This window comes from Schistocerca americana, chromosome 1 (assembly GCF_021461395.2).
Source record: "Schistocerca americana isolate TAMUIC-IGC-003095 chromosome 1, iqSchAmer2.1, whole genome shotgun sequence".
Taxonomy (NCBI): domain Eukaryota; kingdom Metazoa; phylum Arthropoda; class Insecta; order Orthoptera; family Acrididae; genus Schistocerca; species Schistocerca americana.
In genome coordinates, this window is record NC_060119.1 from 657,539,961 (window position 1) to 657,565,555 (window position 25,595).

At 40.9% G+C, this 25,595-nt stretch overlaps 1 protein-coding gene across 1 annotated transcript; it reads right to left on the bottom strand.

Annotated features, from left to right (window-relative positions):
* Positions 1 to 17,325: 17,325 nt before the first annotated feature.
* LOC124608300 (MAP kinase-interacting serine/threonine-protein kinase 1) lies at positions 17,326 to 23,238 on the bottom strand. The gene is made up of 8 exons (XM_047139975.1): positions 23,056 to 23,238; positions 21,769 to 21,894; positions 21,381 to 21,600; positions 21,162 to 21,298; positions 20,845 to 20,999; positions 20,553 to 20,747; positions 20,234 to 20,442; positions 17,326 to 20,107 (listed from the first exon to the last, which is right to left on the bottom strand). The coding sequence occupies exons 1-8, from the start codon at positions 23,102 to 23,104 to the stop codon at positions 19,843 to 19,845; spliced, it is 1,356 nt and encodes a 451-aa protein (XP_046995931.1). The 5' UTR covers positions 23,105 to 23,238; the 3' UTR covers positions 17,326 to 19,842.
* Positions 23,239 to 25,595: the final 2,357 nt, after the last annotated feature.

Below are 25,595 nucleotides of genomic sequence, written 5' to 3' on the forward strand. Positions count from 1 at the left end.
TGAATGGCGGTGGCGGCGGGCATACTGAACGGCCTGATGGAGAGCAAAAAGCTCGGCCATAAAGCTGGAACATTGGTCGAGGAGCCGGTATTTAAAGGTGGCGGCCCCGACGACAAAGGCACAGCCGACACCATCATCAGTTTTGGAGCCATCGGTGCAAATAACGGTGTGACCGGCAAGTCTAGCACGAAGTTCGACAAACCGTGAGCAATACACTGCAGCCGGAGTACCCTCCTTCGGGAGTGAGCTGAGGTCGAGATAAATATGAACCAGAGCCTGGAGCCAAGGTGGTGTCGGGCTCTCACCCTCTCTGAAGATGGTAGGGAGGGCAAAATCCAATTGTCGAAGCAGGCGACGGAAGCGGACTCCGGGGGGCAGCAGGGCAGACACATACAACCCGTACTGACGGTCGAGAGAATCGGCGAAGAAGGACTTGTAAGAGGGGTGGTCGGGCATAGACAACAGCCGGCAGGCATACCGACACAGCAGTACGTCGCGCCGGTAGGTCAATGGTAACTCAGCAGCTTCAGCATAAAGACTCTCGACAGGACTAGTGTAGAAGGCTCCGGTCGCAAGACGTATCCCCCGATGGTGGATGGAGTTGAGCCGGCGTAAGAGGGATGGCCGAGCGGACGAGTAGACGAAGCTCCCATAATCCAGCTTCGATCGGACTATGGACCGATACAAGCGAAGCAGGACAGTGCGATCCGCTCCCCAAGATGAACCGCTAAGAACTCTGAGGACATTAAGGGAACGTGTACAACGGGCCGCCAAATAAGAGACATGTGGAGACCAACACAGTTTCCTGTCCAACGTGAGCCCTAGAAACTTAGTTGTGTCCACGAATGGGAGAACAACGGGACCAAGATGTAAGGATGGCGGAAGGAACGCTTTATATCGCCAAAAGTTGATACAAACCGTCTTCTCTTCAGAGAACCGGAAGCCATTTGCCACGCTCCATGAGTAGAGGCTGTCTAGACAACGCTGAAGGCAGCGCTCCAGGAGGCATGTTCTCTGGGCACTGCAGTAGATCGCGAAGTCATCGACAAAGAGACAGCCTGAGACATTAGGTGGAATGCAACCCATAATTGGATTGATCGCGATGGCAAAAAGGGCTACACTCAAGACGGAGCCCTGAGGCACTCCGTTCTCCTGGAGGAAGACGTCGGACAATACGGAACCCACACGTACCCTAAACTTTCAATCCGTTAAAAAGGAATCAATAAAAAGGGGCAGGCGACCGCGTAGGCCCCACCTGTGCATAGTGCGGAGGATACCTCCTCTCCAACAGGTATCATAAGCCTTCTCCAAGTCGAAGAACACGGCTACCATTTGGCGCCTTCGCAAAAAGTTGTTCATGATGAATGTCGACAAGGTCACAAGGTGGTCAACAGCGGAGCGGCAGCGACGAAAGCCGCATTGGACATTAGTAAGTAGTCGTCGAGATTCAAGAATCCAGACTAACCGAGCATTAACCATGCGCTCCATCACCTTACAGACACAGCTTGTAAGAGAAATGGGGCGGTAACTAGAAGGAAGGTGTCTATCCTTCCCGGGTTTGGGTATAGGAACAACGACCCGGGTTTGGGTATAGGAACAACGACAGTGTCACACCAACGCATGGGTACTTGACCTTCAGTCCAGACGCGATTGTAGGTACGAAGAAGGAAGCTTTTGCCCGCCGGAGAAAGGTGTGCCAGCATCTGAACGTGAATGGCATCTGGCCCCGGAGCAGAAGACCGGGACAGTGCAAGCGCACGTTCGAGTTCCCGCATAGTAAAGGGGGCATTATAAGTTTCCAGATTCAGCGAGTGGAAGGAAGGTCGCCGAGCCTCTTCTGCCTCTTTCCTGGGAAGGAAGGCAGGATGGTAATGGACGGAGCTTGAAACCTCCGCGAAAAAGCGGCCAAAGGCGTTGGAGACAGCCACAGGATCAACAAGGACCTCATTACCTGAGGTCAGGCCAGGTACCGAGGAGTGGGCCTTAATGCCCGACAGCCGGCGCAGGCTACCCCAAACGACGGAAGAGGGAGTAAAACTGTTAAAGGAGCTGGTGAAAGAGGCCCAACAAGTTTTTTTGCTGTCTTTGATGACTCTACGGCATTGCGCTCGGAGTCGTTTGTATTCAATACAATTCGCCAACGCAGGATGGCGGCGAAAGGTGCGTAAAGCACGTCGTCGAGCACGGATAGCGTCCCTACAAGCCTCGTTCCACCAGGGGACGGAAACGCGACGTGAAGAAGAAGTAGTACGAGGAATGGAACGTTCGGCAGCATTGATGATAACAGCCGTGAGGTATTCGACCTGACTGTCACAACTGGGAAAATCGTGGTCCGGAAAGTTCGCCAGGGAGGAGTAAAGTCCCCAGTCAGCTTTCAGTATGTTCCAGCTCGAAGGACGTGGGGATGGGGTGTGGTGCAGGAGACGAACGACACAGGGGAAGTGGTCGCTCGAATAGGTGTCAGAAAGGACATACCACTCGAACCGACGGGCAAGAGTGGTAGAACAGATCGAGAGGTCCAAGTGGGAGTAGGTATGAGTAGAATCCGAGAGGAAAGTCGGGACGCCGGTATTGAGGCAGACAAGATTGAGATGGTTGAAGACATCCGCCAAGAGTGAGCCTCTTGGACAGGATGCAGGAGAGCCCCAAAGGGGATGATGGGCATTGAAGTCGCCAAACAATAAGAATGGCAGGGGAAGCTGAACGATCAGGTGCATCATGTCAGCCCGACTAACAGCAGATGACGATGGAGTGTAGATGGTACAAACTGAAAAAGTAAAAGCAGAAAGAGTAATGCGGACAGCTATTGCTTGGAGTGGGGTGGTCAATGGGATGGGATGGTAATAGACATCGTCCCGAACGAGCAACATGACCCCACCATGAGCTGGGATACCGTCCACAGGGGTGAGGTCATACCGCTCCGAGGTATAGTGGGTAAAGGCAATACGGTCAGTCGGGCGCAACTTGGTTTCCTGGAGACCAAGGACGAGCGGACAGTGCAGGTGGAGGAGCAGTTGTAATTCCTCCCGATTAGATCGAATACCTCTTATGTTCCAATGAAACAACGCCATCGCTAGTCAAAAAGTTGGGGGAACGAGACGGGGGAAGAGCTGGTCACCTCGACGGCCGCGGAGGGGCAGGTTGCGAAGGAGGAACGCTACAACCGACGGGAGGCGGATCCGGTTCCATCGACTCGTCGCCAGTTGGGGCCGCTGTCCCTGGTTGTGTAGGAGGGGCCGCATCATTTGCCGACGAAAGGCCGGCGGAGAGCCTGGCAGCAGAGCGTCCCAGCGAAACTGAGGACTGCCGGGAGCAGCGACTCACGGATGGAGCGTCAGACGAAACGCGCCGGGGTGGAGAGGGGGATAGAGACTTCTTCTTGGAGGCCTTCTTGGAAGGCCGAGGAGGCACAGGGATGGTGGGCTGGACCCGAAGAAGGTCCTCACGCGCGGGGTCCGTTTTGGAACGCCGGACCTCGGAAGCTGGGGTCCGGAACGTTTCCCCGATGGACGCCTGAGAAGAGGATCGCTTCTCAGGTGGCGTGGGGGGAGGAGGAGGAGGAAGGGTGGCCCCTGGGGCAGAGGGGGTGGGGGGGGTGGGGGCCACGGAGAGGAGGATTTGGAAGGGAGGGATTTGGGAGGCGGAGGCAGAGCCCCTGATGGGCGGAGGAGGTGGAGGGGGGACAGGATAGGGGGTGAGGATACAGCAGAAGGAGTGGACACAACTGAGGCAAACGAAGTGGTCAGTGGCATGGGATGGAGGCGGTCGCACTTCTTCCGGGGCTCAGAATAAGAGAGCCGATCCAAAGTTTTGATTTCTTGTATCTTCTTCTCCTTCTGATATGCGGGGCAGTCTGAGGATCTAGGCGAGTGGACGCCAGGACAATTAAGGCACCGAGGTGGTGGGGTGCATGTATGTTCCTCACGAAGAGGACGTCCACAATCGCCACAAAGGGGCTCAGCCTCACACCGTGACGACATGTGCCCAAAGCGCAAACACCTAAAACAGCGCATAGGAGGCGGGACGTAAGGTCGCATGTCACACTGGTAGCACATCACCTTTACCTTCTCCGGGAGAACGTCCCCCTCGAAGGTGAGGATAAAGGCCCCGGTGTCGATGCGACGGTCTTTGGGGCCGCGCTGGACTCGCCGGACGAAATGCACGCCTCGGCGCTCCAGGTTGGCCCTGAGCTCCTCATCAGATTGTAGCAGGAGGTCACGATGAAAAATAACCCCCTGCGTCCTATTTAGTGCCAGATGTGGGACAATGGATACTGGGATGTCCCCTAGGCGGTCGCACGCCTGGAGCGCCGCCGACTGTGTGGCGGAGGTGGTCTTGATAAGAACGGACCCTGAACGCATCTTGCTGAGAGCCTCGATTTCCCCGAAGATGTCCTCAATGTGCTGAACAAAGAACATGGGCTTGGAGGTGGCGAATGTCCCCCCATCGGTTCGAGAACAGACCAAATAGCGGGGGAAGTACTTCGCCCCAAGCCGGCGGGCCTGTCCCTCCTCCCATGGAGTGGCCAAGGGGGAAAGGGCAGGAGAACCAGGACTAGAAACGGTACCTTTTCTAGCGCCACCCAGCCGCAGCAAGGGCCACCTGGCAGGATGACCATTGCCGGGAGTCCTGATGCCCCAAGGAGACGGGCATCTACTCCTTGGCCGACGTGGGGAGGGTGCAGCTCAGGTATCGGCAGTACGATCCCTGTGTTGTCAGGGGGCTACAACCTAGAGGGTACATGACGACCCCACCACAACAGGCTGGCTACCGTGCTGGATTTCTGGTGCCATGGAAAGTCCATCATGATCGCTGGTGCAGATGGGGATGCACTATGGGCGTAACTTGTACAACCCATCAGGCGTTTAGGCCCAATTTGACGAATAGCGGGCATGGTTACAACGCCGGTACAATGCTGAGTGCCAAGGTCTTAGTGCACTTAGGACCAGTGGTACACCACGTAAGGTGTCCTTCCCCAAAAGGCTCGTACTTCTGTAGAATTTTGAAAAATGGAGGTCAAACCCCAAGGGGGACCATCATATGGAAGGCCGAAACGGTTGAAACTCCTTTTAGTCGCCTCTTACAACAGGCAGGAATACCTCGGGCCTATTCTTACCCCGGACCCGCAGGGGGGTACTTCCTTGTATGTTTGTTTGTTTCTGCGCCAAAGCCTTGTTAACTTTTTATATGAATGTCATTGCACTTTCTTGTGTTGTAAGTATGTAGATCCGAGTTGGATTGGAAATTGTTAATATTTCGTTTTACATTAATTATGCTTTTCTGTATATAGAGGCACGGTAGGGGTAGAATATTCAGCTGTTTAAATAATTGCTTTGAAGGAGTTAGCCTTAAACTGTTGGTAATTATTCTAACAGCACGTTTTTGTAGAGTGAAGATGGTTTTGAGATTTTTCTTACTATGACCCCAGAAGATGAGGCCATAGGTAATAGCAGAATGTATATAAGCAAAGTAAACAGCTCTGCTACATTCCCTACTACATACAAAGCTAATAACGCGTAAACCAAAGCAAGCAGAGCTTAACTTATGTGAGAGATACAGGATATGGGATTTCCAGTCTAAATTTTCATCTATATGTACACCTAAGAATTTTGTGGTAGCAACTCTCACAATTTCTTTATTTTGTATTCTGAGATCTAGATCAGAGTGTGACTTTGCTTTCCTGTAATGGATATAATTAGTTTTAGAGATATTTATGGTTAATTCGTTCACTTCAAACCAATTTGGCAAATATTCTATAGCTCTGGTTGCAGATGTTGGCAATACCCGGTTTATGTCAGTTACTACAATGTTTGTATCATCCGCAAACAGGGTTATATGAGTACCATTTACTGGAATCTTGATATCATTTATGTAAAGAAGAAATAGGAGAGGTCCTACAACACTCCCCTGCGGTACCCCTATTGGCACAGTCTGAATATCCGATCTGTAAACAATACTTTGGTTTTTACAGTTTGTTGTTGCAATTTCTACTACCCGTTTCCTATTATGGAGATATGACTGAAACCACTTTTTAGCTACTCCTCGTATACTGACATATTCTAATTTGTCTAGCAGGATATCATGTTGGACAGTATCGAATGCCTTTGGGAGGTCCAAATTTATTCCTATTGTACTGTTGTTCTTATCTAGCCCCGTTACAATATTTTCAATGAATTGGGTGATGGCTGACTCTGTACTCATTCCTTTGCGGAAGCCGTGTTGGTTTATAGACAATAGATTGAATTTCTCGAGGTAATTTGTAATTCTGTTTTTCATGACTGTCTCTATTACTTTTGAAAATACCGATAATAAAGCTATTGGTCTATAGTTTCCCACTTCATGTATATTGCCCTTTTTATACAATGGTTTTACTTTCGCAATTTTTTATCATTGTGGAAAGACACCTTCTGAAAATGATATGTTTATGATGAGTGAGAGCGGGTCTGATATGACACTAGCACATCTCATCATGACTGAGCGAGGTATCTCGTCAATCCCTGAAGACATTTTTTTCTTCATTGTTTTTATTATTTGATTAACTTCCAATTTGTTTGTGGGAGGTAACAATAATGAATTCACACTTTTTTCTTCTGGGATTGATGTTCTACTAATCTTAGGAAAATTTTTATGCAGATTGATTGGACTATTTATGAAGTAGTCATTAACATAATTTGATAAAGTACGATTTCTGACTAGCACACCTTGATCATCTTTTAAAACAAAGTCATCTGGATTTCTAACATTTTTGCTTGGGCCTATTTCTTTTTTTACTACATTCCATATAGCTTTTGATTTGTTTGCTGACCCAGCAATTACACTGTCATTGAGCATTGTCTTGGCTTTTTTTATCACCTTCCTGTAAATTTTCTTGTATGTCTTAACATAATCTGTGAAGTGTTCATCTTTGTTATCTTTTTTGAGTTGACATGTTTTAGTGACATTTACATGAACATTAATAAATGATTGACAACCAACTCACTGACATTAAGCTTTGAAAATATTCACTACATGCAGTTCGGAACATGTAAGAGTTTACCACAAAACATATGAATGAAGTACGAAGAAGTGTTGAAAATAGAGGCTCACAGTGTTAAATTCACGGGAATACAACTTGGTAATAAATTTAGTTGGGAAGAGCATAACACACGATTATTAAAACACCTAAACAAATCATCATTTGCAGTGCAATCTGTTATAGGTGCCACAAAACTAAAAAACCTGGTGTGCTATGCTTACTTCCACTCCATAACGTCATACAGTATTTTGGGGTAACTCTTCAAGTTAAACAAAAGTTTCCAGGTTCTAAATCATGTAATACACATTATTTGTGGTATGTATTCATGAACATCCTGCAGAAGTTTGTTCACGGAACTTGGTATAGCAGCTACTGCTTTTCAGTGTATTTATTCCTTAATGGACTTTTTTTTTTTTTTTTAATGCTTATATGTAACGCTCTTCCAGCAAACAGCTCAGGCGACAAAATCAATACTTGGAACAAGAATAACCTATTTGAAGGCACTTACTTTAGTCTGAAAAAGTGATCCATTATTTACGAACACACATTTTCAATAACTTGCCAGCACACATAACAACTTTATTTGTAGCTACAGTTCAGTATAAGAAGAGCCTGGGAGACTGACTTGTGGTAACTCCTTCTACCTCACTGATGAATTTCTAAACAGAAATGGTGATGTACTATATGTATTATTACTGTAATTGTTAATGATATCACATAAAGTGTCCGCAGCTTGTGGTCCAGTGGTTAGCGTTGCTACCTCTAGACTCCGGGGTCCCGGGTTTGATTCCCAGCCTGGTTGGGGATTTTCTCTGCCCGGGGACTGGGTGTTTGTGTTGTCCTCATCATTCAATCATCATTCATGAAAGTGTCTAAATTGGACTGTTTACAGAATAGGAATGTGTACGGGTGCTGATGACCGAGCAGTTGAGTGCCCCACAAACCACACATCAATATCATATCACCTAATTTAAGTAAAAAAAAAAAAAGCCTTCTTCCACATCCATGGCAATCTCCTCAATACCGATCTGCAGAATTAAGAGTCCATCTAATCCAGTCCAATCCAAACAGTATGGCATGGCTGTGTACTACGCCAGTTCTGTCATGCATAACTGAATGTAGAATCAGCAAGCCATTGTGGGTTTTCCTCATCCACGGGCAAATGGTAAGCTACTGCTGTCATTCCATAGTGCAGCAATGAGAAGGATATCTTTATGAGAATTCAGGATGGCTAACTGACATGCACCACTACCACATATGATAGGCTGGGAACTGGAAATGAAATGCATGTGTCAGTTTGTTGGATTATCTCCTTTCTGCAGCTCAGTAAGGGCTGAATGAGGCAATGACACAAAAGGACTGTTTTGGAACAGTTGTTTAAAAGTTCAAATGCACCTTAGCTGCAGAATAATGCTGGAACTGCTGCTGTACAAAGAAATTGTCCTAACTTCTCATGAATATAGTGACCAGTCAGAACTGTTAAATCTCTAGTTTAACTGAGGCACAGACCACGAATGCTTGAAATTCAAGAGAATTCTGTAATGAATTAAAGATCTGTATCCAGATTCCAGGAGGGGCAAGTGCCTCCCTCCCCCCATGTGAATGCCTATGCACTGAAGGTAATAGGCTGAAAAACTACATATTGTCAACAGCTGCTGCATTTTGCCCTTTAGCCTCCATACGGAATTTTCCTTTGGGAATAATCTGATTATGACTTCAATGAGTCTATGTGCCCTCAATCAGTACTACCTCACAGAAAATCAGGATTAAATCCTCATTAAACAAAAAATTCTCCAATATCGGGTTGTGACTCTGCCTTGATGCAAAATACTTTTTGGTTATTTACTTCCCCATATGGGCTTCAGCAAAATAGCGCCATCACCAGTTGCTTTATTACTTTTATTTTAAAGTCACTGCATAATTTCTATGTTTGTTACCATTTTTTCGGCATACAGCATGCCATGTTAGTTCATCTGCAAAAACACAGGAAAAGCAAAACTTTTCACCATGGCAGTAATTCAAAAATGAATCACTGCAAAATATTATCCAGTTAAGTCTGTGTAATATCAATAAAACTGGGTCTAAATGCTTTATGAAGCTCAAGATATTTCCTGCTGGTGGCCAATGGTCAGCACCAGTATCTTACGCGTTTTCTCATTCACTATTATGGCACAACATTTCAAGAGGTGTTCAAACCATATTCATTAACCTGAAGGGGCTCGAACCTAATTTCGGTTTTCGATTGTTCAGTCAACTCCTCCATTCCTCCTACTGGATCTACACTAATATAGTATTATTAGCTTGTACTTAGAAAGACATAGTTGTTTAATTTCATTAACTTGCATGTGACTTTCTGACAGAATACTAACAGGTGTATTGTGCCTATCTGCCATCTCATTTTCCTCTATTGTTACTACAAGCTAATCATTTTTGCTATGTTTGTGTATGACCTGCTGTTCTAACTGCTGTCGTTATTGATGCTGGAGTGATTTAATTTACTTCAACATGGTCTGTATCACTGTTTTCTCTGAAAATACAATTATCAATTCTTTATTTGGTGCTGCATCTTTTCACACAAGTTATCGAAGTATCCAATTTCCTAACTTATTCAAAAACAGTATGCCAATTCTTTACATACTCGCTCTAAGTGTATTTATATCCTGTGAAGACGACATGGTATTTTATGAGCTGCTAAGTTCGAACTGATACTGCACCCACTGTTATGTTGCTGATGCAGTATGGTGTTAATTTATGAAAAATATCTCAGACGTTTTCCTTTTTTTAATGTAGTTCCAAAACTTATTATTGCCAGCTATGTCTCTCAAAGAACCTAGCCATAGAAATGCCTGAATTATTCTCAAACTAGTGACCCACCCCAACTTTTAACATGTAGCATCTGTGGCCACATGACTTGTCTGGCGCAAGAGTAGTACATTATCTACATTCACCTTCCTTGTGAATGTCTATCTGCTGATGAAAACTGTATCAAAATCCCTACAGTAATTCTTGAGCTTAGTCCTCACAGATTACCCACACAGAAAAATGTAGCAGAGGGCTTTAAATTGCATTACTCTTAAATATGAAGCGGTATACTCATCTTCATCTGCCTCCATAGCAGAGATTGCTGACACATGCCTGTGTACTGGCACTCAACTCTGAGATAACCCATTTCAAATCGTTGTGGTGGAACATTTTCAATACAGTATTTGGTCAGCAAAGGGAGGAGAGGTGGTGGCATGAAGTTCCGGATCACAAGTCCTTGTGCCAATGTCCTGAGTAAAATTCCATACCTTTTGATAGTGTCTCAAGAAGTGAAGGCATGTAACATTATTGATGGGGAAGCTTAGTGGACCCCATGCTGCTATTCAAGAAAAGTAGGCTATGTGCTGGCACCACATTTCACACTCTCCCTTCACTTAATCCACAAGAATGCAAACCCCACACTAAACTGTATGCTTACTCATCTCAACACAGATACACAGTTGACGCTACTTAATAGGTCAGAGGAAGCCAATGGCAAACCACCTGTACTAAGACCTTGCCAAGAGCGGTGATGCAAGATTCCTGCACCTGCTCCCTTGCACTCATTTTCTGAGTATGAGACCATTTCAACCGGTTTTGGTCTTCAGGTCATGATATTTCTCAACATAATCATTAAAGAACTAGAGAAAATTTAGTAGAAGATGAATGCAGTTGCATGAAAATGATCACTCACTGGGTAAAAAGTAAGAATGGATAAAAACAGTGAATACCTTATTTGGTTTTTATATTCGTCTACTGTAAAGTCAGAAAATGGTAATGATTCTGACTACTATATTTGTCCTCTGGTTCTTGAGACTGAGCAGTTAAATTCTTAAGCTGAAAGACTCATTGGAGTCTAGCAGGATCTATACTGGGTGAATGATATAGGACACGATATGCAAAGTACTAAATCAAAGAAAAAGCACTAAAGATTTACTTAAAATCCCATAAACAAATATGAGGTGAAAAGTGCAGATTGAATTTATAGAGGGAAATAACAGTAGTGGATCATCACCAAACTTAGTGGACCTTAATAATAATAATAATAATAATAATAACAACAACAAAGATTTTATTGTCTTTAGGCCATTACAGCAATTGACAATGTCATATGAAGATACAATTTATAATACAGTGTGATAAGGTATTTACTACTGAAATATTTTAGCTTATATTACAATAAATGTACAGTGGTTCATCTGTTGGATTACTGCATTTTACAGTTCAAGAATTCATTGATATCATAGAACGGGTGGGCAATAAACCATTCATGCAGTCTTTCTTTGAATGTATGTTCGGGAAGATCCTGTATAGCATGTGGCAGCTTATTAAATAGTAATAGTAATATTTCAAATTCACCTCTTTTGAGATTATTCCTGTGCATCAGTGTGTGAATGTGAATCTCAGTTTTCTATTCTGAACATTAAACCCCAACCAGGATTTTTTTTGTCAACTTTGGCAAAGGCATCATTTGTAACTTTGTTTTGGAGAATCCCCTATGGACAAAATTGTGAGACATAGCTGAAAGTTCTGTTTAGAAAAGGTGGTCAACATTACACTGTAACCCAAGTTCTAGAGAGAGAGAGAGAGAGAGAGAGAGAGAGAGAGAGAGAGAGAGAACACGAAGATTGTAAGAAGCAAAATGATCTTCAATTGAAGTAGATTAATTTCACTTCAGAACAAGATTTTTAATACTCTGCCAGAAACACGACTAAGCTGTAGGTCTTGAGAATTTGCAATGACCTTGTCATCAATTGCTGGGACGTTCAGGACGGAATAAAAAAAATATGAAAAGGATAGATTAAATCAAACAATGGATTTTTATTATTGAAAAGGCTGCAGTATATTCAGAACTAATGTTTCAAATGGTGCTTGCACTGTTTGCTTGAGTAAATCTCTTGTATTTGCATTTGCTTTTCTGCTAATGTTTGAGTTTAGTGAACAATAATTTCAATTTGCCATTTGTGCCTTAAGATTTTTTCTGGGAACACAGTATCAGTCACTCGTTGTCTTTATTTATCTCTTATTTAATGACATTCAAAGACTTTTTTTTACCTTTGAGTGCTATATTTTTTTGTGGACATTGTGTGTTTCACAGTTATGATGGCATACTTCACATTTCCTATAAAATGTATTTGTTAAATTCAGAACAATTAGCCACTGTACCAAGAACATGTGAATGCTCATGGATGTCACTTGGAATAATTTAAATACGTCAACCCCAGTTGGTACTGAAAGTATTCTCATCACACAGTGCAAGATGGTTTCCAAGTATAGATGTAGGTGTAGAATATCTCAAATGTGTTGTATAATGTGACGACTGGTAGGCCCACTCACTATTGATGTTTCCTGTGGATTATTAATTTGGAGGCTGTCACTTTATTTTAAAGACAGGCAAATGAATCTCACAACCAAGACAAAATACACATTGTGTCACGGACAACCTGGACATATAGAAAGACATTCCCTAAAGCCTGGTAATTTACACTATATAGCACTAAGGAATACTTAGAAACAATGATGCTAACATTAAATTTGAAGAATAATATAGAAACAGTCTTCAGTTTTAAGAAATACTGTTACAAAAATGGCCCTTGCTGTTTACAGGTTATTTGATGATGAAACCTAATTCAAAATCCTAATTGGATCATTGACCAGAAACAGTGAAATAGTTTTCCAGATACATCCTCCTAGGCTTACACCATAGCATAGATCTTCACTGCCAAATAAGTGATGCTAGCAGTAGGAAGTGCTGGCCACCACAGATTTAATACTTAGCACAGAACCATGCCAATTACATCAAAGACCTGAAACACACCCACTGTTTTGAGTTACAGTACATATGAAGGATCCTATCAATGTTAAATGCATATGCAAGGAAGTTAACAGTCAACAGATAATATTTTACAGAAATGGATAAATATAATGAGTAGTCCTCTTATCTCCATCTGTATGATGTTCTTCACGAGACTTCTTCCCTAAAATTTTTATGTAAGCAAATCATATTCGAAACTTTTAAGGAGGGAACGTGACAAATTCAACAGATTTATACACATGAAAAGCCATCTGGAAATGATGAAAGTGTAGTGCTTCAATTCAGTATCTGAAAAGGTGGTGGATACCTAAAGATGTTCCTGCTGACCACACAGAAGAATATTACATCGAAGTCACACAACAGTACTCCAATCTGATGTCACAAGGAACAAAAGAAATCAGTGAACATAATGAGAAACGCGAGAGACAGAATGCCTTATTTCAACTTAGCTCTTTCTGTGCTGCCAAATTCCTTTCACTGAATCACAATTCCCATCTCATCTTCATCAACTTCCTCTTCCCTTTACATATTATTGTCTTGAAGTTTCTTTCTGTTACATAACACACTTATATATTCTTTCCACTTTTCAGCCCTCCCTTCTTTGCAGAGGACCAGCATGCTGTCTGGTCTCTTGATGTTCATACAGTTGCTTTTATTTTAGGCATGTAAGATGTAAAATGTTTGGCCACGAATAGCATGAGTCAGTGTGAACTGCATCGTCATAAACAGCATGGGTCTGCTGCATATGATACCGCAGTTCACATTAAGGTTGTCTTGTCTCTCTCTCATTTCCCAGGTTTTGACATTTTTTTTTTCAGTCTTGTGTATCTCAGGACATTTCTCCAATTAGGCAGAACTGAAAAACATGGTGAGAGCTTGGAAAATGTGTCACCACTTTGGACAGACAATGCCAATGAAAATTCTGGAAAACATCACTCTGTGATGAGGCTCTTAAATGACGAAAATGATAGCATAAACAAGGGCAACTGCTGTAATTATTTACACATTGCTGGTAAACAAGCTTGCAATTCATTAGGTTTCAACATGCAATGGACCTAAAAGAGGAATGGTCAGAAATATTGAGGCATGTGGCCACCAAATGGCCTTCACTCACACCTGTTGTGAATAGGATATTATTTAACTGGAATGCAATTTAAAGTTACACAAGAGTTGGTGAGGAGTGGCCTAGAATATTACAGAAGCATTTTAATGATGGTGAATTTGGAAGGAACTTGCTTCTTCAGTGCTACTTTAACTTTTTCTCTCTCATTGACTATATTCTTCTCGATTAGTTCAACTTACGTAGAAAATTCTAATCAAAGTATCATGGAAGCTTACATCACTGTAAAGAAACTTCTTGAGAATATATGCAAGAGAAATAGTGAGAATTTTTGTAGAAGAGCAAGTTTTGAATTTGTTAGATACACAGGTTAATCAACAGAAAATAATCTCAGTAGTTTTTATTGCACATTACACTCATACTTACTCAAGTATTTCAATATTCCATTGAACACACAGATTATTTATCTTCTTACTCTTTGCCTAGCAAAAGAATTAATGTCGGTGAGCTACATAATGTTTTAAAATACTTTGAATTTTATATAAATGAAGATGACCTGTATGATGATTACCACAGTGTCAGGGAAGTTTTAAATGATGTATTTACGTCTTGTAGGTAATGTTTGTTGTGATTCTAAACTTCTGTGTTTTGCTACGTATTCCTTGATCTAATGCCCATGCAGTGTTTTATGTACGGAACAGAAGTTCTGTCAAACTCACTAAAGCAGAACTGAAAAGTTTGTTGTTGTTGTTGTTTCCATATTGCAATATAACTGGTACAGAATTTTGAAATATGGGAAAGATTATAAGTTTCTTTCTGAATGTAAACTGAATTGTAATTTTTTATAATCATGTACATTTTGCATTCAAATGTTTTATGTACTTAAAGTGTGTGAGAAAAGGAATTCCATTGGTCTGGTCAAAGCTACAAATTAAAATACTACAAAAATGTCAACAGTGTAGAGCTATATCTTACACCATATAACATGAGCAATTTTCAGAACTCCCCTTATTTCAATAACAAAGCCTGCCAGCTCCAGTCGACACTAACACACTTTGTTGCCACGCATTTTGTATCCCAAGACGGTGCGTGGGGCACTAAAGTGTTAACAAAACAAATACACTTTGTGAGCATGAAATTAATAATGTAAAAAGTGTGTGTGTGTGTGTGTGTGTGTGTGTGTGTGTGTGTGTTCTATTTGATAACACCTCTTGGCAAAAGCTGAATGTATAGCAGTATTGTTGTTGTGCATGTCTATAGTCCAAATCTGCATTTCTTATCTAATAATTAACCAATAAATCGTCTGCTCATGATGATTTTAACAGCTTAATTATTTCTGTTTATGTTTATATTGCTGTTATCTCATCACCCTGTACTCAACAGTGTCTCAAGGTCTCTTCCACATACACCAACTACTTTAATAGTAATGAAAGGAAGTGTTAGCATTTGGTAAATTGTGCCCTTTGCAAAGACTCCGGGCAGTTTGCCCTCTTCATTCTTTCCCTCCAGCCCATATTACACAGCAATTTTTTCTTCTCCTCCTTTTTAAGTGTTTCCTCTCTAATTCCCCACCAAATTAATTTACATCTCTCTTAATGTGGACCTACTGGATAATTAACAATAGCTCATAATACACTTTTTCTATCACATTATCATCTGCAGAAAGAAACACATCAAGGAAAGTACCTAAGACCAAAATCAAATCAACTTGGCAGCTCTGAGAAACGGATAACACATTGATAGCACCATGGGAGACCACAGAACTTTACACACACTTTCTCTGAAAATTCCCAAAGTGAGTATCATATATTAATAAATAATCTCTTACCTGAAATCAACTGGTGTACAGAACAAAAAAAAAACTAAGTCACAAAACCAGGCTACATGTGTGAACATGGCAGTGAAGTTAACAACCGATAAACCACCTTAAACCTGAGTACATGCAACAACCTTTTTTTTTCTATAAAACGCTTGAACTTGTGTGCTAGCAGAGTGCATACATAATGACAAATCATTTAACAGGTAACATGTTACACAAATCTTTCATTTTGCAATATAAATTTTCACTTGTAAATATGTCACACACAATTACATGTCTTCCAACGCCAACCTTCTAAATTAACTGATTACAGATATTAACTCAAAATTTCAGTCACTTCTATTTATTAAGCACTGTGTCTTTACCATATCTGACAAACATGTTGCAAAGTGTAATCTTCTATCTGCTTTATCAATTTCCATCAGTGGCTGTGAATACCATCCATATCTGTAAAAAGTTAGAATTGGCTAACGTAAATTGATGTGTAGCTATAGAACACAAGAGCCATGTTGCAAAACTACAGTAGAATCAATAGCTCTAAACCTACTGTTCCCACCAGTGAATTACTACCTATGACTCTCCAGCACAGGTTTCTGGAATTTTTCCTTGGGTGTCTGGTATTGCATTTCTGAAAAGTGCTCTGATTTTTCCATATTACATCCTTGCCTGGGGTGTGCATCATGTGCAGCGTAAAATTTCGAAGACACTACAGGGACTGCAAAACAACAGTATTCAAGTAACTATTTACTTTGTAACCAACGCATCATCATAACAAAGGCCCTTATTAACTGGTGTCATAAAATATTTCCAATAACAAAAAGAGAATTGTTCAGGGTTACAACAAATTTTAACAGAATGCAAACTGCCCAATTTTAGAGTCAGTAACTGACTGCTGCTCAATACAAGGAGAAAGTATGCTAACAAAACTGAATGGAGCAAGGAGTTCAGAAACTAGCGAGAAACAAAATGAACCAGTGTGCTCAAATTTCTTAATTTGACGCTGTTGGAGATTATTGTTTAGGCCTTCCAAAAAAATTGCCAATCAGCAGCACTTCTTTAGTGTGACGTACTGAAATTGAAACATGGGTTAAAATGGAAAGTGGGACTTACAAACAGAAACTCTACCAGTTTGCCTAGAATAAAAATCTTCATTCACGGCAAAGTAAACCACATTTACAGAGCGAATTAACTGTCAAAGTACTAATGCCTCTACTTTTAATACAGCTTACACTCAACACTTTCCTTTTTCCTTTCCATAATTCTGTGTCACACTTGATCTACCCAGTTCTTGCCTCAAAACAAAACAAGTCTTGAAAGGCGGACGAGGTGGTACTGCTTTCTTTTTTCCTGAAGTCCTCTCTGATGTTTTTGTCTCTGAGTAGCTGGAACAATTGTCATCTGACATACTTGCAACTGGTTGCTACAACAAAATTGATTTAACAAAACTACTACACAAAGCGGTATCATTGATTGGCGCACACACACACACACACACACACACACACACACACACACACACACACACACACACACACACACACAACTTGAGGATTGTGTACAGTGAAATAAGGGTGACTTAACAAAAACAGCAAGGATGAAAACTTTCAGCTCAATCTTTTATTTTTTAGTTTGAACTACAAGATTTATCACAGGTACGGCACCTTTTGATGGGAAGTACAGAACCAGCACACTTTACAGAATCTTTTAGACAAGGTTATACAAAATGAGTCTTAGAAATGACAACTTTTACAAAGAACTAACCAATGAGGACTATTAAATCTATCATATTTGCTTTTAGAAACTGGCAAACCAGCACAACTATTTTCTTTCTTAAATAAATCAACAATTTCCATATGCAACAGCCAATTTTAAGAGACTAAAAAAATTTGTTATTTCATTCAACCATTTAAAAAACACACAGAAAGAAAAAAAGAAATGCACATCATTGCTTGCATGGAAATAATTCTCAAAGTTTTAACACAACAGTTCGTAACCCTTGTGCTGTTCTATTGTTTGTACCTGACTCATTGTTATGGAATACATTTCGAGTTATCCTTGCCACATTCATCGTATTTTTCCCCTTACGGAAACAATTTGCTCGCTTAAGATTCTGCTTACAATTCTCAGCCTTACAGAATTGAGGACACAAACTCAGTACCTCCACACAATTTATCTTACATACACTCAAGTATACATCTTACAGACATTAATATAAATGCATTCAGACATATGACACAGTCATTTTTTAATTACACATGCACACATTTTGCTTCTCCTCTGCTATGAAGCACAAAGCAGGTTATCATTTTTCATTATGTGCATCCACCCTTGTATACATCTAGACACACAACTGCAGAACATAGCAAACACTTTCAAACTACTGAACCACTCAAGAAATACTGTGAACATTGGACAATACTGTCTGCTATGTCACTGCAATGATATTTCCAGAAACATACATTAATGGAACATAATGGAGACTAGATTACTAAAACAAACAGTATTAAAAAAAGTAATAATAGCACAGTACAAAATAAATTCGAGACTGTTTTACATGTAGATACACCGTGATCTAAACTAAACACGTTTTTTGCACATCAACTCTCATAAGTAACACTTATCTCCGTAGCAGATCAAAAAAGAAAAACAACTTTACTCAAATTTCCAATTCAAGTTCCAATTCTTCTGAACTTGTTCATGGAAAAACATTTTACAGAAACAAAATTATTTAAAACCATTTGGCTCTTAAAATATTAAGTAAAATTTATTTAAAAATATTTTATACACTATTAACCATTCTGTGAAATAGCCAATGCTTTGCAACTCCACATTCCCTGCTCAGGTATATTATGATTGTCACGATCCATATCTAAGTTCAACTTAAACAGTTCCCCTGCAAAATGTTACCTAACAACGTGGCGTTCTTTCAAAACCTATACATACAATACAAAATTGCATGAAAAAATAAAGTATGTTACACCAACTGCAGGGAATAAAATGTCACAAAACAATGGCCACACTCCACTTACACGAATGGGCAAAATAGCCAGCTTTAAATAGTTTTCAACGATGCCACACGGGAACAGAAACAAACAGCAGCAACACACAAAAATAAATATTGTTCAGCAGGCTGCTTCACATAATTTAGACATCCAAATGAACATAATGAGTTTAACAAAAGAACTTATACCTTTCAACAGCCCACAATTCTGAAACACCACAGTTTTAGCACAAATATTTCTGTATTTGAAAAATAAAATTATGTGACACGGATGCCAACTAAATTTAAACAAATGATCTGTTACAAATATGTGAAAATTTGAAATACGATATCTTCCCACCTCTAGTTAAAGAAGAGGGAAATGAATGAGAAACATGTATACAGCCCTGAGTTATGCGATCACCATACACAATATAAATTTGTCAGTTCTTTGACACCACATTTACATGATGTAAGACAGTCCCTTCACTCTACGGCATCTGTTTTGCATTACAAGATGCCAATTACTTCCACTGAAAGGAGTGATTACATAAGCAACAATGCAAGACTATCATAGTTATCACATTTGCCATTCAATGGCAGCCAGGCATCTTACTCCATCAGCTTACAACTATGTAAATGCAGTATCTAATGTCATAAAAATGTCCCTACAAACTCAACCCACCAATGCTTTTGTGTCCAATAAGTTCTGACCCATTATATTGTTTCTCTTAATCACCATCTCTAAATGGACATCCTACTGACTGCAATACTCATTTCAGACTGATAGGCTAAAACAAATGCATAGCACAAAGTTACTTCTCTAGCAATTTTCCCATCCTTACATTAAAAAAACCTTATCCATAGAGCCTGTGCATATGTTTATTTGCCTAATTCCTAACAGTAAGAAATGTGAATGCTACAGAAAGAATATCTTTCCACAACTCCTTCCTTATTTAACAAATTGGACATATGTGGATTGATGGTATTGATAAAAGCGCATAGAAGCGCGAGGAATACAATAAATCACAGACCTCTTCCTTGCCACGTCTCATTCAATAAAAAAACCTCAGAATATCTACAAAGTAAGCAATCTTAGTTATAGTAAATCAGGTACTCAAAGGTAAATCAGTCAGCCACTGGGTGACGCAACCACAGTGGCGGCGGCGGCAGCCACAATTGCAATGCTCTTCGTCAAGCTCTGGGCTTTACGGCGCTGTGCAAGTCTGGACTCGCTTGGAGGAGACAGGCTCAAGGGCTTCTCGTCGCCCACAGCATCTTGATGCACAGAGTGCTCTCGCACCATATCCAGATTCATGCTGAAGTGCTGCAACACAACCCTGTTCACTGCCATTGCACTTTCAGCGAATGCAGACAGTTCCCTCGCACTGTTGTTCCTGTAAATTTTTAAAATTTTTCATTAGACTTCATTAACTTGTATGTTAACATAGAACATACCAATGAGAGAGAGAGAGAGAGAGAGAGAGAGAGAGAGAGAGAGAGAGAGAGAGAGAGAGACGTACCTTCTGATAACATGAGGCGTACTCAAAGACCTTTCTGCCTGGCCACTTTTCAGCCATGGATGAGATAGCAGACACTCTGCAGAAAGTCGCTGGCCTGCTTCTTTCACAAGCAGTCTTCTTATCAGATCCTTTGCATCCTCCGATATGTTTCCCCAATCTTGTTCAGGAAAATCATAAGATGCCTCTTGTATGCTAGAAAACAGTAGTTCCTGTTGGAGAGATTTAGCAGTTATTAAGTTGTACACCCAGCCATAAAAGTAAACGATAACAGAAACATACTGAAAACAACTAATTGGTTTTTGCTGTCAGCAAAACGTACCTGGCATGCAGGGCAATTTTGACCTCTCTCCCAGCCACAATCCTCTCCGCAGTTGCCATAGAAAGGAGGATAACCACAGAGTAAGATGTAGGTAATTACACCAAGAGACCATAAATCACATCTTTTATCATATGATGTTGCTTCTCCAATAAATGCTTCCACAACCTCTGGGGCCATAAATTCTGCACTCCCAACCTGGAGAACAATGGTAAGAAAAACAGTAAGGAAGTGCCTAACTAAATAAGATCACTGTTAAAATTTGAATCCCTTGGAGTGACAGTGGCTTACTTACAGGTGTTAGGAGCTGTGGGGTTGCCAGTGGTGAAGTGAGATTGGTATTGAACTTTATGCCAGAACTTAGGTCAAAGTCACAAATCTTCACTGGAGTGAGTTTGTCAGGATACACACAGAGGATATTTTCTGGCTTCAGATCACGATGAGCAATTCCTGTGGCAAATAAGTCCTGAATTATAATTCTGTCAACAATAATATTCTGTGATACTTAATTTCACAACAAACTGATACCAATTTTCTGATACAATTGGAAGATGGAGTTGCATGCCTCATTTTTCCTGTAAGGTGGAAAATGTGATGGAAATAAACACTTACCCTTCCTATGCAAGAACTCTAAAGCACTTGCAAGCTCTCGTACAATCTCACTGGCTTCATTCTCTGTGAAGTGATTCTGTTCCTGAATTCTTGTCAGTAGAGGCCCACCATTCACTTTCTCAAATACAAGATAGAACCTGAAATAGGAATTCCCAAGTGAGCAAAGGAACACTATGAACTACTACTTTAACAGTCTCATGTTTGATGAATATTACTCACCTATCATCGTCTTCATAAAATTCAATTAGGTGAATGATGTTTGGGTGGCCTTGACAGTAGTGGAACGTCTCAACTTCCTTGAAAACTCTGCTACGGCTATGACCTGGGATTTTCTCAATGATCTTCACCGCATACTCAAGATCAGTCCACACACTAACACAGGTCTGCACAGAGGCATACGCCCCTTCACCCAGAACTTCTCCCGTCAGTCGGTACATATCTAGAAATTCAATGAAATATATGAAATTCATATACAAGAAAAAATAAAGACGTGGTAACTGGTAACTTAAGAACCAAGCATTGACCATCTAATTGCACGGCAAAATACACAGGTACTGTGGGCACACTATAAAGAATTTCAAACTTTTGACATGGTAACTGCTGTTACCTTGAAAGCACGACGATACCAAACTTGTGCCATTGTTCTTCTTCTTACGCCGCTTTCTACGGGCCTCCTCCTTTCTCTGCTGAACATCATTGCTTGCCTTGTCCCGCATGGCAGACAACACCTCGCCTGTAAACATGAAACTATTGTTAAATCATCTTACCCTGAAAGGGACGCGAAAAATAAATACAGCATTGCTAATGCCATTCAAATTGTTTTCGGGGGGGAGTACCTCAATCACGTTGCTTAATACACATTTCTTACTATATTACCTTCGATGTCTGCATTTGAAGGCCTTCGGTAATCATAAACCAACAGTGAACGCAGTCTGTCACTCTCTTGGATGAGAATCCTTTGACTATACATGTGAGGTAACTTCGTTGAATCCTTTGACTATACATGTGAAGCAACTTCGTTAAAACGACTATCACGACCCCAATAACTATCACAGTAAATTTTAAAAAAGAAGCCAAATGGTATTCCGAGGCCAACGTTTAGAGGCAACTTAAATCTGAAGTAAAACTAACTTAACTTTGAACGTTACAGATAACCGAGTGAAATACACTATACTTTCAACGACTCACTCACGTTAAATTACACTGAATTGTTGTTCTCCGTAACACCGTGCTTAATCGTGAACGTAGCTACACCAATTTTCAATTAAAATCGACATTCCTTGGAGGTTTCCCCACTTCCTTGCGACGCTGTTGCAACTGATGAAATTCGTACATTGTCGGAGAACAAAACCCATCCCTCACTAAATTTCTCAAACTGTCAATCTTGTCGAATTTGTGAAACAAGCCTCTCCATGTTAACGTCCACTAAGAACTAAAAAATCAATTCTGGGCACTATACAACAAAAAGGCAATATAGATTGATGCAACCGTCTGAGAACAATTAACTTTAAACTACAAACTCTGACATTGCAAATAAACTTGTACATAGACGAATATACCCACATTGATGTTTCTAGCATAATGAAAAGTATGACAGAACTTTCATAGTGATTAATAATTCAGATTATGATTATTACAAATAAACGAGATACTGCAGACTCAAAAATTTCAGGACACGGAAAGGCATACGTGCTCGCAACTGGAACGTACGTATTTTTGCTAACGGTTATACCTACATTGAGGCAAAATTTACTAAGGGCGCTATATAAAACGAACACGTATTAAATTATCAACAATAGTAACACTCTAAAAACTTTGAGAAATCTTTCAAACAAAAAAAAGAAGAAAGTTCAAAATTGTGAAGTCTATGTGGTTGCGAATTAATTTCACTTACTGCATTCAGCTTCCGCTCCTTGCACTTCTTCTAAGATCTTCTCAACCATCGTGCCGGCTAAACGCTTAGCGAAAGATTATACAGGGAACTTCCTTTGTACACCACTCCTAAGCCATCAGATGAACACCACCCTCGCCCTCCTGTTTAACGGCTAAACTCCGACTGCGTTGCCAAGAACGCAGAGACGGCTTCTTATAGCTTGACAAAGAGCTCAGTCGAAAGATACTGCAACCGATGCACGTGACAACGTAGCATTCGCTTCGTAGCTACTACAGTGTTGCCTAGTGCTCTCGGCAGCTCAAAGCGCTCACGCTGAAGACAGAGACCAACTTACACAGAGAGAAAGACAGAGCATGAGTCACATGACCCACACTGTGGAATCACGCCATTTCATGTGCCAGCCAACTACGTAACGACAGCAGGGCTGAGTGCGACGCGGTGTTTCTGACGAAACGAAGCGCAATTACGAACAACAGAAAAACCTACGTCAGTTATGATTTAGCAACAGTCACTGATACGCCTCATACATCAGCTCAACTATGCTATTACGATCCAACACGCAGCAATTAATAGTTTTAACAAGTTCTGATGGAAGTACAATGTTTACCTCTTGTCTAAAACGAATTCTTTGTGAAGTCTAGGGTTTAACAACCCGTGAACGACGTGATACTATTAATGTGTAAAATCCCATACGCAGATTAAATGCCGAAAGTGGTGCTTAGTTCTCTAATTTAATTAAACGAAACACGGTGTTGAGCACTACGTTCTTTTCTGACTTTCCTGATCACTACCGTCTTCATACACTACTTGATTTGAAAAAAAGAAAAAAAAATGTTTCACCAGGAAATGTACGACGCTCTCTTAAAGCAGCGCTGCAACAAATTCTTCGTTTACGAAATATTTTAACTGACGACAGCACTTCAGTATTCACGTGTAGACACACAAGTTATTCACCATTTGAGGAGTAGCGCTAACCTTGTTGAGAGAACACAATGCTTGCTCGTAATGATTTGGAGACACTTTTGGGATACTATGATCGATGTCTGAACGCACCTCCCTAACAGCCACGATGTGTTTATGTCCAAGATTTCTATTCTATTAACTGATAGAGTGAAGTATTTTTTCATCAGTTACTGACATTAACAGCAAAATGAGAGCACATTTACCTTTGTGGTAACTGCTATATACAACCTGCTTGATTAATAAAGATTTAGTTCGTAATTGAGTACAATACGACAGCTCTCGATATGCCGTGATCGCAGAGTTTAAACCTGGTAGTTTTATTTTCTGAGGCAGGTTACAGGAACTGACAGTGGTGCAACGATTTGTCACCTTGAAACAATTTTTCTATTGAAATTGACCTTAGCAGCATCTACATTGTTTTAAGTTGATTATCTGTCTCCACCGTTCCCTCACTTACTTCCTACTTGTCTCCTTCCATTGCACAAATTTCTTATGAGGGAACTCGTGCCCTCTATGTGAGAGGGTTTAATATGTGTGGGTGTGAATAGTCTTTCAGTGGCATACTTCACGGGTCGAGAAATGGTGGATGAGTAACGAGTTCCTAATTTTCAGAGGGAGTTTTTATAGAGCGTTGGCGATATGTATATGGCATGTTACGTCAGAAGAGGTAGTTCACATTCTTAAGTAAAATGGATAAGTATTTTAAATTTATTCGAGACAATGGAGCCTGTTTAAGTGGCGTCAAGTGCAAAAGAATGTGTTTTCTTCCAAGGAAAATTGAAATTTTCCCTCTGGAACAGTTTGACTTGGAAAGAATTATTATTAATACTATTATTAATTACAAAAATTTTATGACACCTGCAGCAACGAATTTGTTCAACAGAAACTACAGTGACAAAAGTAGCAACTTCAGGAGTAGTATGTAGAAAGCACGTTCGACAAAGAATTTTAATTACCTTGCTAACTATGCTACAAAATAAGAGCATTCCTTCGTCAAGAGAAGGCCGATTGTGCCGAAAAAAAAACTTAATTTTTGCCTGATGATAACCTTTGCCGCTTCCGTTCGTATGTACTATTATTATTATATTACTGCGTTATTCAAGGTGTAGAAGAAATAGGAATATGCTTCACCCGCCACGATCAACCTGCAGAAATTTGTGACGAGGATTCAGATAAAGTGGACGTAACAGGAAAGCTGAGGTAGCATGAACTGCACGTTATGCACACGCTGCCACATATCCTACGGTCGTCTGCAAGGTACATAGATGGCCAGGCAGCTGCTGATTACCATTAGGGGAAAAAAGAAAACACGAAGCCAGAACAGAATATAGCGAAATATCTGTCCACAGAAACGCGAGGATGGTTATTTTGAACAGTTAACGGTCATTTCTTTCCCTATTGTAGTCCAGCTCAGCTAGCGTCTTAGACGATATGTTTAGTACAAAGCGTACAGACGTAGTTACTTTCTAGATGCGACGGACGTTCGTCTGCGGCCAAATGCCAAAAAATAAATAAACAGTCGCTGAAACAATTAAACCCGCAACAACGATCAGAGAATAGTGCACAGGCAGAGAACA